The 20,209-nt window shown below is 42.5% G+C and overlaps 1 protein-coding gene across 1 annotated transcript in view; it reads right to left on the bottom strand.

Annotated features, from left to right (window-relative positions):
- PIP5K1B (phosphatidylinositol-4-phosphate 5-kinase type 1 beta) overlaps positions 1 to 20,209 on the bottom strand; it is a 150,857-nt gene that overhangs the window by 39,977 nt on the left and 90,671 nt on the right. Inside the window, exons 6-7 of the mRNA XM_060237430.1 lie at positions 14,520 to 14,672; positions 12,140 to 12,439 (exon numbers count right to left, since the gene is read on the bottom strand). Coding sequence (XP_060093413.1) covers positions 12,140 to 12,439; positions 14,520 to 14,672 — 453 coding nt within the window. The remainder of the gene's footprint in view (positions 1 to 12,139; positions 12,440 to 14,519; positions 14,673 to 20,209) is intronic.

The following is a 20,209-nucleotide window of genomic DNA, read 5'->3' as shown; positions in this document are numbered from 1 at the left end:
AGTAAAATGACTTTGGAGGCCCAGGTAGCAGCCACTGCCAAGTCGGCGTTTTTTCATCTGAAGCGGGCAAGGCAGCTGGCCCCTTTCCTGGAGCATCGGGACCTAGCAACAGTGATTCATGCGACGGTCACCTCAAGATTGGACTACTGTAATGCCCTCTACATGGGGCTGCCTTTGTGTCAAACCCGGAAGCTGCAGCTGGTGCAGAACGCGGCGGCTAGGCTGTTACTAGGACTCCCGAAGTGGGAGCATATACAGCCAAGGCTGCACAAACTGCACTGGCTGCCAGTCACATACCGGGTTCGCTACAAAGTGCTGGTTATTACCTTTAAAGCCCTATATGGTCAAAGACCTGCCTACCTGAGGGACCGTCTCTCCCCATACGAGCCCCAGAGAGCACTGAGGTCAGCAGGGAAGATCCCTGGGCCAAAGGAGGCGAAATTGCAGAACATCTGCGCATGGGCCTTCTCCGTTGCAGCTCCATGCCTGTGGAACCAGCTCCCGGAAGAGGTGCGGGCCCTGCGGAGTCTTGACCAATTCCGCAGGGCCTGCAAGACCATCCTTTTTAGGTTGGCCTTCGCGGACTGCTGACTAAGGATGGCCGAATTGATGGACCCGCCAAAGTGACTCTGTTCAGTGATCTTCGCCATTATGCAAACAGACAGAATAGCGCCAGGAACACCACTGTTACTGTTAAATTATGTCAAATGTAAATTGGAATGGTTTTTAAGATAATGCTGATTTTAAAATTACTGTATAACTTTTTATATGAATATGTTGTTAGCCGCCCTGAGCCTGCCTAGGCGGGGAGGGCGGGATATAAATAAAATTTATTATTATTATTATTATGACTTGCACACAGTCAATAAACAATTTGAACCATAGGAAGTCCTATATTAAAATATTTAACATGACATTCAAATAAAAAAGTACTGTACTACCACCTAAAGAACTCTGCGAAAACATGAGAGAGACCGAAGATATACAAAATAAATGAGACTTGCACTTTGAAATAAAAGCAATATTTGTATTATGGAATGAAAAGATGGTGGCACCTTGGCTACTCATTTAATAAAACCTCAACAAAGACTGACTAACATAAGCAATTGTAATGTTTAGTTATAAGATGTGTTCAAACTGATTATCTGTTATGAAGATTAGCAGAATCACCAAGCATCAGCTTTCACCACCAGTGTGAATTCTTCCACTTCATTTCTTAATAAATGTTAAAACTCTGGTTTCTAATGGAGGACTCTTGAGGAGGTTACTGAAACATAGTCTTGAAAGCCACAGTCATACTACTCTTCTGTAACTGGGAGAAGGTCAGGCTGCAAGCTAACAGGAAAAGTTCCCCACCCCCCAGTTTTGCTACAGACGTTCCCTGGTTTACCTGAACATGCCAGGGATTAAACCTGGGACCCTATCCGTACAAATCATGGTCCATCAGGTCCTATAATTATAGCTTGAATGGACAATGTTGCTGATACATCTGAATTTCTTTGGTTTTGCATGTGTATTTGAAGAGCCAAAATAGTTCTTAGAATTTAATTTCCAGAAGAAAGTTCACAGTGTTATTTTCCAATGAAATAAAAGGCAATAAAGGCTGTGACAAGCACAGCGATAATGGTACAAATAATAAGATGAGTATGCTATAATTCAACATGTGACTATGCCTACCTACACCAACTTTTACATTACTGGATAAAATAATTAACCTAATATAAATTTACAAATGAAAAAACTGCAGTGCCAGCACAAACATTTATACTTGAGTCAAATTCTTCTATATATAATTGGGGCAGTAGTCAACTTCCCGTTGCAATCCTATGCATAGAACAAAGCAGTAGACAAGTGCACCTTTAAGACCAACTAAGTTTTATTTAGAATGTAAGCTTTCGTATGCTCACTGCAGTTCAATCTGATCCCACTGATTGCTTGACTTTCCTGTTTTGTCAGCTGACTCCAGAGAAACAAGCATTTGTCAATTGACATGCAGAGTTGTTGATTTTTTGCTTCAGATAATGCTGTAATATTTGCTAACAAATTGCAGTTGTGATGAATGAGATACTGACCACATTGCTACTAAGTTTTCAAACTCAGGTTAAAGTAAATGAAGTGGGTTTTTAAAATTCCTCATTAGAAACAACACATTATTTTAGCATTAGAGAATAAACAGCCTATTTCAAAACTGAAGTGCCAGTTAATTAAACTATGAATATTTACAAAATCCCCCACATGGGCAAAAGAGGACACATGCTGTGTCTAAAATTAAGCTACTGTATGCGTATGGTATCAGCATGGGGCCAGATCTATTATCAGGAAAGCCAGCCTGTGTGCCCATTTTCCTAAGTTTGGGGATCTCCTTAAGGATCTTGGTATTAGGGATCTTGGTATTAGGAACACCCAGCCTGGGAGCACTGCCAAGATTACCCTCATACTCAGGTGGCAGCAGAGACCACTCGGGGGGGGGGGGGCTGCCCTTGTGGGATCCAGAGACCTATCATCCCAGGATTTCCCACAACCCCAACCAGTGGCCCTGCACAAAATGATGGTGATGCCAGGATGTGTGGCCTAATATGCAAATGAGTTCCTGTCGGGCTTTTTCTACAAAAAAAGCCCTGAATAACACATAAATACCACCAACAGAAGATAACTCTAAAAGAAATGCAGGCATTTCATTGATTTATGACAAAACTGAAAAGGCTATAGGAACCATTTTTGGACAGATCTTTCCTGAATATAATCCCCTGTGCCCATAGTCAGCTTTAGTCTAAATTTAGCAGTCACTAAAGCACACTAAAGGTCAAGTTACACTTGACACTGGGGACCCATGACTTGAACTCCACTGGGTATTTCAACTGATAAAAAGGGCTATGTGAAGGCGGATATCCATCAGGGCTGTGGAAGTAGGACTAAACACAATATGGATACCTCTCTTTTTTCCTGCTTGGGCTTAAAGAAGCCAAAGAAACTTCAGTTAGGAAAATAATAAGGAAAAACAGTTTAAAATGTTCCCTTCTCCAGCACTGGAACTCCCCTCACACAGTTGCTTGCTATCAGGGGACACGTTGTTCAATGACCCTTGAACATCTTATGTAGTTGAAGACTAGTTTAGAGTATTTTCATCCCGGTTTCCTCCGAAGAACTCAGAGTGGTTTACATAGTTCTCTATTCCACTCTAATACCCTTAACTTCTATTAAAAGCTAATTAAAGTTGCTTATTAAAGTTGCAAAGTAATGCACATTGGGGCCAAGAATCCCAGCTACAAATACAAGTTGATGGGGTGTGAACTGGCAGAGACTGACCAAGAGAGAGATCTTGGGGTCATGATAGATAACTCACTGAAAATGTCAAGACAGTGTGCGATTGCAATAAAAAAGGCCAACGCCATGCTGGGAATTATTAGGAAGGGAATTGAAAACAAATCAGCCAGTATCATAATGCCCCTGTATAAATCGATGGTGCGGTCTCATTTGGAATACTGTGTGTGATTCTGGTTGCCGCACCTCAAAAAGGATATTATAGCATTGGAAAAAGTGCAGAAAAAGGCAACTAGAATGATTAAAGGTTTGGAACACTTTCCCTATGAAGAAAGTTTAAATGCTGGGGGCTCTTTAGCTTGGAGAAACTGACATGATAGAGGTTTACAAGATTATGCATGGGATGGAGAAAGTAGCAAAATAAGTACTTTTCTCCCTTTCTCACAATACAAGAACTCGTGGGCATTCAATGAAATTGCTGAGCAGTCAGGTTAAAACGGATAGAAGGAAGTACTTCTTCACCCAAAGGATGATTAACATGTGGAATTCACTGCCACAGGAGGTGGTGGCGGCTACAAACATAGACAGCTTCAAGAGGGGATTGGATAAACAGATGGAGCAGAGGTCCATCAGTGGCTATTAGCCACAGTGTGTGTGTGTGTGTATTGGCCACTGTGTGACAGAGTGTTGGACTGGATGGGCCACTGGCCTGATCCAACATGGCTTCTCTTATGTTCTTATTAAAAAGCTTTTAATATATTAGCTTCTCAATGATACAATGCAATAATACCACAAATGATGGATTTGGCTTTTGAGTTAAGTACATAAAGCAAGCCAACAGAGTATTTTTCCTCAATCATAAACACAGAGTTTGGAATGCTACTGACAAAAGTCAAAAGCTATCATAACAGCCAAGGATATCAACACTGAAATAAAGTGAGTTCAGCCAGCTCTGAATCAACCAAGAACACTTTATTGCACGAAGAAACAGTCACAGAGGAACACAGGCAAAATTGAAACTATATAATCTGGCCATGGTTAACCACGCCTCCCTAGCAGGCAACAGTTACTCCTATTGACTCACTCCAGAATTCTTCATTTGCATCTCTTTGTTACAAATTATGTGCCTAGCATCCTGATTGGTCAGTTCTTCCAGGTTTTGGGACCTGGTTGCAAGGAGTGCCTGTCTCAGGGTCAGGCAACAAGAACCCAGTGAGATGCAATACATAACAAACACCATTATGGCACAAATGTTGTCATGTTCCACAATTGTCTTATATTCAAAATAGTGAAGCTGGCCTGATCTCCAGTGACTGGAGCCATGAATGGGCTAGATCTTTCTACATATCTGAAAAAGGCCTGATTTGCAGGAAAACTTGAAATCTTTTAAAAAATACATTGGCGGTGGGGTTTAAAAAACCTAAACCGGTAAAAGAAATTTCTGTAGCTTTGACAAACAGGTGCCCCCCTCCATGGGCTGTTGCTAGGCAACCATAGTATTCCAGGCTGGGTTTCTTGAGTAAAAAGGCAGGGTAAAAGCACAGGCCTATTTTGGCCTTTGAAGGAGGACTAATTGGGACCAGGGCTGAGTAAGATTGCCAGCTCCAGGTTGAGAAATTTCTGGAAAATTTGTAGTGGAGTCTGGGGAGGGAAAAGGCCTCAGCCTCTTTCTATAAAATCAAAGAATCCACTCTTCAAAGCAGATTTTTTCCATGCAGAAAGATCTCTTGTCATTTGGAGTTCAGTTGTAATTCCAGGAGATCTCCAGGTCTCACCTGGAGGCTAGAAAAAGCCCTAGGTTTCAAGGCAAGCTCTGGGTGACTTGATACCACCTGATTTGCGTGACTTAGCTAACCCTGCCTGTTTGCTACTATTCAATAGCTGCCACCCTAAGGAAAGAGGATATGGGGATTGCCCAGAGAGGGAAAGAGGAAATACTATGGGGAGGGGTAGACAAAGGAAAGTGAGGTGCCACACCACAAATCCTTGAGGATTTCCTACTATGCAACTGGGGCTGGCCTGGCGGCTGGCACCATACAACTGGGCCACAGTTTTCCTAGGCAGAGGCTGCTGGGAACAGGGGAGGAAAAGCTTAAGACAGCAGGACAGATAAAGCTAGGTTGGGTAGGAAGAAGGTAGGATTGCCCAGTCCAGGTTGCAAAGAGTTTGGGGTTTTTTTGGGGGGGGGGGTGAAGCCTAGGGAAGGTGGGGTTTAAGGAGGGATCTCAGCAGGGTACAACATCATAGAGTCCACCTCCCAAAGCAGTCATTTCTTGTAGGAGAACCAGGCTGCCAAACTGCAGGGGTGGTGGGATGGAGATCACTCGGGCTTACAACTGCTCCCCAAATGACAGAGATCAGTTTTCCTGGAGAAAATGGCTGCTTTGGAGGATGGACTCTATAACATTATACCCTCCTGAGGTTGCTTCTTTCCCCAAACACCAGCCTCCCAAGGTTCCACTTCCAAATCTCCACAATTTCCCAGCCTGGAGCTGGCATCCCTAAAAGAGGAATTGATCTCTGTAGTTGGGAGATTTGTTGTGATTCCAGGAGATCTTGGAGGCTGGCAATCCTATACAGAGACTAGGAAGCAGGAAAAGGGGGCTTTCAGGAAAAGAAAAGTGGGAATAGTCGGGGCAGAGGGATTGAGATGCTTCCCACAAGTCCTTGTCAGTTTGCACTTGTATATTCTAATAGTGAAGTCAGCCAAATCTCTCTCTGTGTGTAGATACTTAAAGTAGTGATTGGAGCTGTGAACAGACAAGACAGATCTTTCTACAAACCTGAACAATGCCCCAGGTTTGCAGAAAAATCTGAAATCTAAAAACATACATTGGGGAGTAACCCCCCCCCAAAAAAAAACGCCCCCCCCCTAACCTACCTCACAGGGTTGTTATAAGGGGAGAAAAAAGGAGAGGAGAATAATGTTAACTGCTTTGGTGTTCACTGCAGAGAAAGGTAGGGTAATAATGAAGCAAATAAATAATAAATATAGCTGAAGATGGGAAGCAGATAAAAGGTAGATTGGTGCATGACTCAGAATATGAGAATGAGGGAGAGGATAAGAGGAGGAAAAGAAGAAATAATGTGGGGAGGAGGATACACGGGAAAATGAAAGTTCTTGAAGGTTCGCTATCATGCAAGTGGGCCTGGCCCAACGGCCACCACCACACAGCTGGGCCATAGGTTTCCTAACTATGCTGATGTGCAGGAGAGGGAAACCTGAAGACAAAGAACAGACAAATGTAGCTTGACTGTTGGGCAGGAAGGGGAGAAGGAAGCAGGAAAAGGGAATAAGCTATTGGGGCTTTCAGGAAAAAGAAAGAGGCAATACTGGGAGAAGGAAATGAGAAGCCTCCTGCAAATTCTTGCAGGTTCTTGTAATACATAAGGGATTAAAGTGCCAGTATCTAATGCTAACTGTTGGATTCTGAGGAGTTAATCTCCTGATTTGTTCAGCTCAATGAGGTGCTTCTAGGAGGTTTTCCAGCTTCAAGATATCCAAAGGATGAGGCACCTCCTCATTAGGAACATGAAATGGTAACCTGACTCTTCTGGTTATTTTATTTCACAAAGCAGAGTATGCTGCCACACAAATACTCAAACAGACCAAAGTCCTTTGTTTTGCTCTTAGAATACAATCATACTTCATCACTGCATAGGCAATAAAAGGAAATGATACAAAGCTTCTGGTAAAGCTTTCCATTAAATTCAGTGAATGGCTAGTAAGTCCAGCATGTAGTAGGATGTGGTAAATCTAGGCTTCAATGTGTCAAATGACTAAGGTATCCAGAAATCAAAATGTGTATCTGTTAAGAGTGGAAAAATGCATGGAAATGAGACAAGGTCTCAAAAACGGTGGTGGTGGGGGGCTGCAGGGAAGGAAGGAGGGAGAGAGGAAGAGAAAACAAAGGGAAAGTATATTTAAAAGGAGTGGCTAAGTTCAAAAGTTTGAGAAATATGGTTTTATGAGGTAGAGTAATATTTGGTTTGGGATGTTAATTGAAGTTCTGTTAGGGAACAAGGTCTTAATTCTTTGCTACAATGTGTTTTGTTTGGGAAAGAAGTAATCCACTCTCTCTGGTATGAAACTAGCATCTGCACAAATGGAGAGGATATCCTGCTGGTACATACACTGCTTTAGGGCTTAAGCTAAACAGAATTTTTTGCCCAAATATTTAAACACTTCAAGCAAAGCAACTTTTGACATTCTTCCAAAGCTAGGAATCAGGAAGACTTACATGTGGAACAAGAGAGAGCAAATGCACAGTGAAATGTGATGTTCTGTTGTGATACAAAACACTTCCTGAATGTTATGCTGCTGACATGTACTAAGTGTGGAATATGCACGAGGAAAGAGAGATGCAGCTTGTGGTTCTAGGGAACAGAGGCGAATCCTGAAACAGAAAAGGGGTTCAAACTCAATGGTTATGCTGCCAGCTCTAACTTGTGGTGTCTATCTCCACCATATGAGTGCCCCTCCTGCCCCTCAGGACTGCTGCCTCCTCAGTACTCCGTGTCTGGGTGTCTGGCATTGCCTCTACCAACTGAAGCTATAGTGTTATGACTTTAAGCAGTTGTACAATCAGAGAGATGTGTGGTGAGGGATAAAAATAACATCAGCATTTGATTTGTTAGTATGGAAGAAGATGAAGAGATCAAAGGAAAGACAGTGACATGTTTAAACTGCTCCATTTCTATACTACCCCTGTCATTATTTGTTTGTTTATTGTGGATTATATCCCATCCTACCCCACAATTATATAGCGTGTTCTGTCAGAAAAGAAACCTGGATCAATGAGAGCTCACAGTTCTGAAGAGCTGCAATGACCCTGTGATCTCTACTATTTGCAGTGCGTGGGTGTGAGGGTGTGTGTATGAGTTAAGTGCTGTCAAGTCAATTCCAGCTTATGGTGATCCTCTCAATTAATGTTCTCCAACACAGCCTATTATTAGAAGTCATTCTCAGGTCTTGCAACTTCTGGGTTGTGGCTTCTTCTATTGCATAGAACCATCTCATGTTGGACCGTCTTCTTTTCCTCCTGCCTTCATTTTCCTAGCATTATTGTCTTTTCCAGTGACTCCTGTCTTCTCATAATGTGACCAAAGTACAATGATCTCTGTTTAGCCATGTTAGCTTCTAGGCAGAGTTCAGGTTTGATTTGGTCTAGAACCCACTTTGGTTGCCCACGATAGCTATAAAACTCTCCTCCAACACCACATTTCAAAGGAATCTACTTTCTTCCTGTCAGCTTTCTTAATTGTTCAGCTTTCACACCCATACATAGTAATGGGGAAATACTCTGGCATGAATTAATTTGATCTTGGTTGCCAGCAACACATGCTTGCCATTAAGGATCTTTTTCTATCTCCTTCATGCCTACTCTCCCCAGTTACAATCTCTTTCTGACTTCTTGAGTGCAGTCTCTGTTTGGTTGATGATGGAGCCAAGAAATTCAATGCAGCCAATCCGCTGGACTCCTGTGCTGTGTAAGAGCTATGCATTCAGGGGACATCCAAGGCAGGAAAGCTTTTAACAGAAATCAGTTTAAACTTTTGGGACACAGACAACTATCGTTACTATAGGTGTGGCCAGGCAGGCTGTAATATTTTTGTGGTCAAGTCTTTCGCTGCATAGTTCCAGGTAGATTCCCATTACTGTATAAGATCATGTTGTACTGACTTGTATTAATAATTAATGCCAAACTTTTACAAAGTTAAGAATCTCATGAGAGTTTTTAAAGCACAGTGGCGATATTCTATTTATTTATTTGGATATTTTTGCCCTGCTTTCCTCCCCAATAGGGACCCAAACTACTTACATCATCATTCTCCTCTTCTCTATTTTATCCTCACAACCATCCTATGAAGTACACTGGGCTAAGCAAGAGTGACTGACCCCAAGGCATCCAACAATGGGTATTCTATTCAGCCACTCTAATCATGATGCTTCATTCCTCTGTGGTGTTGGTGTCGGAGGAGATGCACATTTGTGTGTGTTCTGGCTACTTAGTGGACAAGTCTGGAAAAGGCATATAAGAAGCTTCTTTACACATTATGTCAGAAATTTACTTTCTCTTGTGCTTTTATAATCTGATCTTCTCACTTTAAAAATCTATTTTCAGTGTAGTACATTTTGCTATAGCTACATATTATTTAACAATTAAACTTTTGACATAATTAGGGCCAAAGGAGCATATGCATTTCCAGAGTAGATATTCCAATGCATTAATTGCTTCAGTTCACGAAATATTCAGTGTTAGAGACTAGGAGGAACAACAATGTTCTTTTATTAGAAAAACCATCTGAAGAACATTCAGCTGATCATTAGAGCTCTAGCTTTTCTCAAAACGAATACAGAAGGTAACCTTTAAGTTCAGCAACAGTGGTGCTGAGTGACAATTGCCCCCCCAGTCGGAATGAAGAGGCTGACACAGTATGTTGGGTATAAAAACCGGGCCGCTTTATTGAAACAAACTTATCAAACCTATAACTGGCAGGGATAAGGCCTAGAAGGACAAGCCCTGGGGTCACCCCCTGACCCCGCCTTGTCCTATGAGGGCAAGCCACCCTGCCCCCAGCACAAGCCCCCTGTATTCGGGCTGTTGCTGAGCAGCCAGGCCCAAAGCCATTCTCAACCTGGGCTAGCCTCAATCCCCCATGGAAAGATCCGCCCAGGTGAGGCTTTTCCGTGATCTGCATTCCCCGCACTGAGCCGTACAGCCCATCTGCGGTTCATACAGACCACCCGCACACCTGGTGCTAAGCCATAGGTGCTCCCCTGAAAACACTGTGGCCAATACCTCCTCCAGCCTGCGACCGAACCAAACTCATACTAAAAAACCCTAACACTACAAGGCAGTACAAGGTAGGCAAAAAACAACTCCACATGGGCCAATTCTGTGAAGATGAAAAAATTCCTACCTGGCCCTTAATAAGGCGACTGGTGAAACCTGTACTGCCAAAGGGGAGGGCAGAGAGCCAGAAACGAACTGCGTGCTTCTGGGCAGGGTTGGGGCTTATATAGCCCCGACGCCGCGCCCAGCAGAAGCACTCGGATAAACCGGGGCTGTCAATCATCCGCTCCCTCCTTCCGAGCGGGCAAAAACGGCCCCCCGCCTAAGCGCCGGAGATGCCGGCTTGGCTGGGAAGGGGCCTGACCTTGCCCCCCCAGTCGGAATGAAGAGGCTGACACAGTAGGTTGGGTATAAAAACCGGGCCGCTTTATTGAAACAAACTTATCAAACCTATAACTGGCAGGGATAAGGCCTAGAAGGACAAGCCCTGGGGTCACCCCCTGACCCTGCCTTGTCCTATGAAGGCGAGCCACCCTGCACCCAGCACAAGCCCCCCGTATTCGGGCTGTTGCTGAGCAGCCAGGCCCAAAGCCATTCTCAACCTGGGCTAGCCTCAATCCCCCATGGAAAGATCCACCCAGGTGAGGCTTTTCCGTGATCTGCATTCCCCGCACTGAGCCATACAGCCCATCTGCAGTTCATACAGACCACCCGTACACCTGGTGCTAAGCCATAGGTGCTCCCCTGAAAACACTGTGGCCAATACCTCCTCCAGCCACCGCCAATGCCAAGCTTCTGCTTAGGCATTAGCGCCCCACCGGACGGCCCAGAGCCGACCGCAACCCCTGCCAAATCTCCTCTAAAAAGGCCCGGTTGCCCAACTCTGAAAGATGGACCCCATCCAGCTGATACAGGTCCGTGTCCTCGACCCGTATGGCCAGATGTGGGAGAAAAAAACCCTAGGCCGTTCTCCATGGCCTTCTGCAAGGCCCTACTGGCCTTACGCCTAGCGCGCTCTATCCCACCAGGTCAAAGGGCAAACCTCCAATATTGCTGACCATACCAGGACAACACCTGGCCATCTTTGCTTAATTTCCCGAAGGTCAGCCTAGCTTCTCTCAAAACTAATACAGAAGGTAACCTTTAAGTTCAGCAACAGTGGTGCTGAGTGACAATAAGCACCAAACATTGCCCATTAAAAAAAAATATCTTCTAGACCCGTCAACATTTTGAAGCAATACACTTTGTCTTCTACAAATTAGGTCTTTTATGAGCTGAGAGACTCTTCCCTCACTTTGTTCTTTTATATTCTCCACTGCTATTTTTATAGGATTTATTCTGTTTCATAACAGGAACTCTGGTACATTGGAACTTTGGTACAGTGTCATTTTAGACTCCTACACCTCTTTCTGAAATCATTCTACATGTTACAAAGAGCACTTTTTAAAAAGCAATAGTACGTATCTACATGTCCACAGTGGCAACTGGCCTCAGGTTCAGAGTATATGTATACGTAGTGATATTCTCTCCCTCCCCACTCACAGATAGGATCCTCACAATGATCCACACAAGAGAAAACAGAGACTGCAGAGATTAAAGACAACTCGGAACTAGCAAATTAATGTATTTTTAAGCAAGTAACAAAACTGTATACTGAATACAGAAATAAAAGGTAACCATGATAAACAAATCAAAAGTGAAACTATATTTGCATGCAAAAGAAAAATAAGATGAGAGAAAGAATGCAAAGCAGAACAAGAGGCTTGAAGTTAATAAAAAAGTTATTATAATCTGTTCAGAACACCCAAAGTAAGGCATAATCAATACAAAAGACTAAGGAAAAGATGGGGAAAGTAGCATGATGTATAGTTTGACAGGTAAGAAAAAACCAAGACAAAACTACGAAAACATGGCATAGGCAAATTCCACCACTTCTGTTACATGTCTTCTTGTGCTTCATCTTATATTGTGATTATTCTTTTTATACTATCTAGAAGCAACAATTATCTTTCTGCAGTGTTTACCTAGGGACATAAAAGCAGTATTCATGGTCTGAACAACTATCAAAAGATTTCACTTACTCGACAATCCCTCTGTAGTGTTTTCATCAGTGCAGTGTATGTTTCTGAGTCAAAATATAATCCTTCATGCAAGTCTTGCAAGAAATCCAAGTCTTTAAAGGTAGGGTTAGACTTCTCCCTCTCTTTCCTGGATGCTCTTCTTTTGTATGTGGAGCCTTTCAAGTCATAGTTGTAATGCATTTTCAGTGCTCGAGGCAGAATATTGTTCATCACAACTATCCTGATATTAATACCTCCTGACTGAACACAATAGAGTCCATAAAATTTTGGCAACAGTGTCCTTGGATTCTGGTTGAGATTCTTAAAAAGAAAAGAAAAGATAGCAACATTACAATGTCCATAGTAACAACTGTTACATCAAACTTATTAACACAATGGAATCAAGTCCAAGAAATTTAGTCCAAGAATCAAGTCCAAGAAACTACCAGTTACCTGATCCCTGTAGCTGTTCAAAACACATTAAACCATAGTGAATGATTTTCCTCATAGTCTACACTGGGTGGTAAACACAATACTCCAAAATAAAAATGACTGCCAGACTGTAAACTACTCCCAACTCAGCTTGAATGATCCTCGTGTTAATAATGGTTAAATCTTTTATTGGCACTGACATTAAGGAATGTGAAAAATAACCACCCTTAACTAGTTTTCACTATCCTCTTTCAGATCCTGGTTAAAAAAGAAACCTGATTAGTGATAAAAGAGGTTAATGTTGATACTAATGTAACCCTTGCTCCAAGATTACAACTAGGGAGGAATTCTTATTGTGAGTATTTGTGTATAATCCTGTATCTGCTCTCCATCTTTCAATGACAGTGAAGGTTCATGAGTAGCATATCTACACAATTAAGAGCAATACTTTTTTTTAAAATAAGAGCCTACATAGTTAATGGCCAAAAAAGGCTAGAATGGACAAATGCCACAAATTTGAGCTTACAGGTCAGTGATACTCACTCTGTGGCTTATGAACAGCCACATTAAAATTGCCACCAACCAGAAGAGTGACATGGCTACTATAACCTCTGTGATGTACCTCAACCACATATATACAATAATATCACTATTAACATACTTGTTAACTATAACAAGAGCCCCGTGGTGTAGAGTGGTAAAGCTGCAGTACTGCAGTCCTAAGCTCTGTTCATGACCTGAGTTTGATCCCGGCAGAAGCTGGGTTTCAGGTTGCTGGCTCAAGGTTGACTCAGCCTTCCATCCTTCTGAGGTCAGTAAAATGAGTACCCAGCTTGCCAGGGGGAAAGTGCAGATGACTGGGGAAGGCAATGGCAAACCACCCCATAAAAAGTCTGCCATAAAAACATCATGAAAGCAACGTCACCCCAGAGTCGAAAACGATTGGTGCTTGCACAGGGGACTACCTTTACTTTTTTTTTTTTTTTTACTATAACCACGTTTTAAAAACTCTCTGAGTACCTCTAAAATGTAGAGTTGTCTCTCCCCACCACTGCTGAATCTGAACCTTATGTATTTGGAGTGAGAAAAATGGCTTCCCTTGTTGCCCTACCATTCTTTCTTTAGCATGAAACACAGTAGGTCAGGCAAGAGTGAGATTGCCATGGCACCTGGAAAAGAGCAAGCCGGCCATGGGGAAAGGGGAGTAATATCACCACTACCCAATTGTGAGCACCGCATTTATTCCCTTGGGTGGCTGTTGTGGTGGTTTTATTCTCTTTTTCCCCCCAGGACTGACTTACTGTCTTCCTGGCAGCTGTTCAAACGCTGGGATGAGAATGCATAGGCTGCAGAAAAGGGAGTGGGAAGGAATGATGGAGAGGATGGGCCCTTTATTTCCGTCCATGATCCAAGACCTGCAGTTTAAGCAGGTTTGCAGCTTATCCGTCCTACTGCCCCTCCACTTGTGGCTGTTTCATGGTGCAACCCATCTGCCAACCATAAGCTGTAGCGGCTTTGCCCACTTTCCTAAAACATGAACTGAATGCTACTTTGGGTAACAGTGCTCAGAAGAGCCACAGTTTATATGTCAAAGAGCCACATGTATTATTTCTCAAGCCACTGAGTATCACTGTAAGAGGTCAAACCTATGATTTATGTTTCTAGCACTCAAATACATAAGAGAAATGCGAGCACAGAAGCACAAACTGAAAAGCATACAATAGCGGTATCACAGAGGTAATGCCATGGGCACATATACCAGCTCTTAAGATCAGGATGTCATCTATTCAGACTGAGATTTAAAAGCATCTAGCTCAAATGTATAAAGCACAAATATAAATAACAAAAGCCACATTAAAATCCACCAAAAAAAGGGCAGCAGTTGAGTACTTTTTTAAATAGATGAGTAAAAATTAACCAAAAGAAAAAAGAACCAAACAGGAAAAGCCTGGCACTTGAATTTATTTACCATATAGTAGCCAGGCAACAGCTTCTGAAGGAACTCAGCTTCTTTGTGCTGAACTGTTTTGATTATGAACTCATCATCACTAGTGACAAAGAACAAGGATCCGCTGGCACCAGGGTTGGATAGTTCTATCAGAGGTTCACTGCAAATTGAATACTGAACACAGAAGGGGAAAATGTTAATGACACTATGGGTGACAGCAATATAAAAGTTATTTTTCAAAAAGTAGGTTAAGCAGAAAGGACCTGGTGTTTAAACATTCTGCAATACTCAATTACTTTGGAAAGGCAAGCCTAGTTAGAATTGATGAAGCACAAACAGGATCTCCCAGATCTCACAAACGTCTTTCTTTTCCACTGTGCTCAAAGAGAATTGGCACACTAGCATCCCACAAGACTTTTCAGGTACTACTTAAAAACTTTCCTTATTGGGTGCATCTCTTTTGGTAACTTGTCCTGTGCAAGAGCAATTAAAATCTATAGAGACAGTTCAAGAGCACAGGAGTTTTTGTCTAATTTCTAGTCTCTGCTTTTAGATGCATGCACAAGACATTCCAGGCAGACTGATTCCACAATGAGGAGCCTCTCAGGCCATACCCCTCAGTAGTTGGCAAAAGCAGCTTTGCCTTCATCAGGGACTGGAATTTAAGTAACAATCTTTGAATTGTAATACACTATTCATATAATAGAGTCATATCAACTGCCTCCTAAACATTTATGTGAAGTTTTATTTGTGCTTTGTAAGAACAGAGATCAATCCCTATGCATATAACAAACTCCAGTCACTGAACATATGAACATATGAAGCTGCCTTATACTGAATCAGACCCTTGGTCCATCAAAGTCAGTATTGTCTTCTCAGACTGGCAGCGGCTCTCCAGGGTCTCAAGCTGAGGTTTTTCACACCTATTTGCCTGGACCCTTTTTTGGAGATGCCAGGGATTGAACCTGGGACCTTCTGCTTCCCAAGCAGATGCTCTACCACTGAGCCACCGTCCCCCCCCCCCCCCGATGTGATATGATAAAAAATAGGATTCTTAAACACCTCAGAAAGTTAAACAGTTTTTTCTTTTCAGTTTCATGAAGGAAAAACAAACAAACAAAGCAGAAGACAATCCAATTGAAATTTCTGAAGTATGGCAACTAAATAGTAAATATTTAATACATGACTTGTTAGTGCACATTCTGCTAGAGCAAATGATAGTATTTTGACAATCCAGGCTACAAAACATGTTTAACTAGTTTAAAGAGTGTTACCCTAGATTCCCTTGTAAGGGGTCTCTCTCTGCAGGAACAGTAAGAAATTATCTTGCCAAGTTCCCTAAAACCTTAGCAGTTTTTCTATTATTTAAAGTGAAATGACAACATTCCTAATTAAAATGTCAAACAGGTCGTTATTATAAAGTACTACATCAGTTCTGAAGTACTTACTTCTTAAGTACTATGGTAATTTTAGAACTGATAGAATTAACTTGGTTACAATTATTGTAACTTTTTTCCATCACAGAACTATGTATATAAAGGATTCTTCACACAAATTTCCCATATGGATATTATTTTTTTCATAGGAAATTGCATACATTTGCATTTAAGCTTCTCTTAAAATAGGAGATAACAAGGGGAGGCAGCAATGAAAATAAACATTGTCAGTGAAAATAAATCTATAATTGAACATACTAGGATACTCCCCATCCCAACATACAGAACCATAATAAAATATGAACCTCCACAAAAAAATTGTGACATTTTTATACAACACAGCTTTGAAAATACTTCTTCCAACTATAGCTGTGTAAACAGCATGGCAGAATAATGGGAGATTAATGCCTCAGGTGTAGACAGCAATCCTACAGTGGTGAAATTCTGAAGCATCAGCAAAGTACTCCATGAAACAGGCCTGAGGACTAGCCTTTGTGAATAAGGGTAGCCAAAGTATCAAAAAGTATCATTGCAGCAATGGATTATTTGGAATATAGTACTCAAAGGTACTTGATCTCCTCAGTCATGTTTTCAGGTCTACTTGAACCAAAACCCATGCCTAATTCTTTACTAATAGATATATATTTATATTCATTCAATGAATTTCACTATCAAATGTTAACATTTCATATACTTTAAAGCTACAATTTATTTGTGCAACCTGTTTCAATGTATGTATTTCCTACTACTGTATGCTTTTGGTAGACAACTAAAGGAAGCAGAACCAGAGCTGTGTCACTGCCATGTCCTAACAATGTAAATCTAATATTGCCCATTTTTCATACTCCATTCCTTCTCATGCATAAAAGAAAAATTCTAATCTCATTCCTGTGAAAATCTCAGCCTAAAGATCTGACAGGTTTCATATCTTGCATGATGAAGAAGGGCCACAGGCAGACGCTGCTTGTAGGTAAATATTAATGACACAGTAACCTCTAACAGAACATGTGCTTTCAAACTGAAATGCTTCTGGTTGTACTTCAAAACTAAGCTGTTTTATTGCCATATAGGCAGAATATAGTAGAATTCTTTGCCATTCCATTATTACTCATCATACAATCAGGAAGGCAAAACTGTATTGTGATTTGAGTATATCTCACATAAAATTTAGGATTAAAACAATTGGAGGCAGTTTTGCAATGAATAAAGGCTAACAAACTGAAATTTAATCCCAACAAAACAAGATGAAACTTAATCCCTACTGGGGGGGGAGGTCTGACTGACAAAATGGCTTATTTCCTGTTCTGGATGGGCTTGCACTTGCCCTAAAAGAGCAGGTTTGTAGTCTAGGGTCGTTTTCGCACTCACCTTCCGCCGGCGCGACCCCCCTCTTCACCGCGCAGGATCTGCACGGATTTCGCACTAAACGCTGCAGAGCAGCCAGAAAAGCCGGAAGCTCCCGGCGCAAAAGCCGCTCAAACTGAAACCGCCAAAAAGCAGTTTGGCGTTTGCGCGGCTTTTGCAACGGGAGCTTCCGGCTTTTCTGGCTGCTCCGCAGCGTTTAGTACGAAATCCGCGCAGATCCTGCGCGGTGAAGAGGGGGGTCGCGCCGGTGGAAGGTGAGTGCGAAAACGACCTAGGTGTGCTTTATCCTGCTGGATAAAGAGGTGACAGCAGTGTCTTTCATCAACTTTAGTTGGTTAGCCAGCTGAAGCCTTTCCTAGGCAGAAAAGATCCTGCCGTTGTGGTATATGACCTGGAAACATTTACCGCAATGTGCTCTACATGGAAGACAATCTGGAAGCTACAGTTGGTACAAAATATTGTAGCCAGTGGGTTGTAGAGATCATGGACTGGGTTGTAGGGAAGGACCATATCACTCCAGTCTTGTTCCATCTACACTGGCTTCCAGTTTGCTTTAGCGGTCAATTCAAGGTGCTGTTATTGACCTTTAAAGCCCTAAACAGCCTGGGACCAACCCATCTTAAGGACTACCTGCTCCCAGAAGAACCTACCTGCTCACTCTGGGTTATCTTCTGAGGCCCTGCTTTGGTTGCCCCCATCATCTGAGTATAGATGGATAGCAACCAGATAAAGTGCTTCCTAGTGTATGGAACCAAAACTTTGGAACTCCTTTCCCAGAGAGATTAATCTGTCTTCCTCTATCATAGTCTTCTGTCATTATTGGGGCATATCCCCAATAATGGTTACTGGCCCTCCTCCCTACTCCTAGTGTTGTTTGTGTATGTGCTTATATATCATTATTTTATCATTTTAAATGTTTTTATTTGTTCATATATTATAATATAATGATTTTATTTATTTATTATTTTATTTATTTCATTCAATTTATATCCCACCCTACCCCACCGAAGCTCAATGTTCAATGCCTTGGGGACCTTGACTGGGTGGAAAGTAAGTATTAAAATGTTTTAAATGAATAAAATAAATAAAATGGGGGGGGGGGATCTTTTAACTGATTACCTGGAACTTTTCCCCCTGGCAGACTGGTCAATATATTCATCTCCTTTTACTCTCACATAATACATTAGAGAATAGCTGTCTTCATATGAGCAGGCAGACCTACCTGAATAACCCTGCTAATAGTCTTTTTACATAGGTGAGTATCAATTGTAAGGCCTTTTTTGGCCTGTTTTTCAGAATGCTCTAGCCCCATAAATGCACATCAGAGTATGCACTTGTAGAAGGGAGTGCAAAACATGCTTTTAAAAATCGGCATCTGAAGCAGAACTTGAAAAAGCAGGACTTAAAAACCTTCATGTTGATTTTAACTAGACTTTGTACTTTTATTTATTAGTGCTTTTAATAAAATGTTTTGTTCCATTTAACAAGACATTACAGGTTTACGAGATAATGCATGAGATAGAGAAGGTAGAGAAAGTACTTTTCTCCCTTTCTCACAATACAAGAACTCATGGACACTCAATGACATTGCTGAGGAGTTGGGTTAGAACTGTTAAAAGGAAGTACTTCTTCACCCAAAGGGTGATTAACACATGGAATTCACTGCAACAGCAAGTGGTGGCAGCTACAAGCATAGACAGCTTCAAGAGGGGATTGAACATATGAAGCAGAGGTCCATCAGTGGCTATTAGCCACAGTGTATTGATGGAACTCTCCATTTGGGGAAGTGATGCGCTGCATTCTTGATGCTTGGGGGGGAGGGGGTGGAAACAGTGGGAGGGCTTCTAGTGTCCTGGTCCCACTGATGCACCTCCTGATGGCACCTGGTTTTTTGGCCACTGTGTGTAACAGAGTGTTAGACTGGATGGGCCATTGGCCTGATCCAACATGGCTTCTCTTATGTTCTTATTTTATTGTGAATCTAGCTATATTATATGTTTAAAGCACATAAATTATCACTAAATAAAGAACTATTGGGGAAAACAAAAACAACCTCTGCCAGCAGCAAGCTAAACAAGATGAAAGTACCATTCCAGTATCTCCCCCCCCCCGCTTTGATAGATTGAAATTTTAAAAATGCTAACTTCACTTTTGATGAACATGTCATATTTGAGACAAAAAGAAGAAAAGGTTGACCTACCATAGAAAATCACACTTCAACCCTGTCTGTATACTGCTGGACTTATAGCTATTTAGGAACTTAGCTGTCCGTAGAGCAGGGGTCCTCAACCCCCAGGCCACGGACCACTACCAGGCCATGGCCTGTCTGCAAGTGGACTGCGAAGCCTGGAGGCCCCACCACAGAGTTTAGCTTTGTCACCCCCCTGCCGCCGTCCTCCCTTTCTCCTCGCTGCGCTCATTGTTTCCCTCCCTCTTCTCCTCCCCCCTTCCTCTGATCGCGCCAAGCTGCGCTGTGCTGAAATTGGGCCTTACCAGTTTCGATGGGGCCAGCGTGCCGTCTAACACTTTGAAGTACAAGCGGGAAAATGCTTCTCACCCTCCTTCCTGGAACCGGAAGTGAGGGGGGAGAAGCAATCTCTCGCACGTACTTCAAAGTGTTAGATGGTAAGGCCCAGTTTCAACTCTGCTCTGCTTGATCTGAGGGAGGGAAGGAGGGAGGGCAACAACGGAGCACTGCGCTGCATCGCAGTGCCGGGGAGAGAGGGAAGGCGGTGGCAGGAGGGGGGACCCGAGTGCAGGGTGAGGGGTGATGGAGCTAAACTCCGGCAGGCTGCTTCTTCAGTGGGTTGCCCGCCGCTGCAAGAAGTGGACGGTGAGGCACTGGGGGGGGGAGGTGGCGAGGCTGTGCAGTGCCACAGGGGGCGGGGGGAGGGAGAATTCAGTGCCCCC

Source organism: Heteronotia binoei, chromosome 4 (genome assembly GCF_032191835.1).
Source record: "Heteronotia binoei isolate CCM8104 ecotype False Entrance Well chromosome 4, APGP_CSIRO_Hbin_v1, whole genome shotgun sequence".
Taxonomy (NCBI): Eukaryota; Metazoa; Chordata; class Lepidosauria; order Squamata; family Gekkonidae; genus Heteronotia; species Heteronotia binoei.
This window is presented reverse-complemented; position numbering and strand designations above follow the sequence as displayed.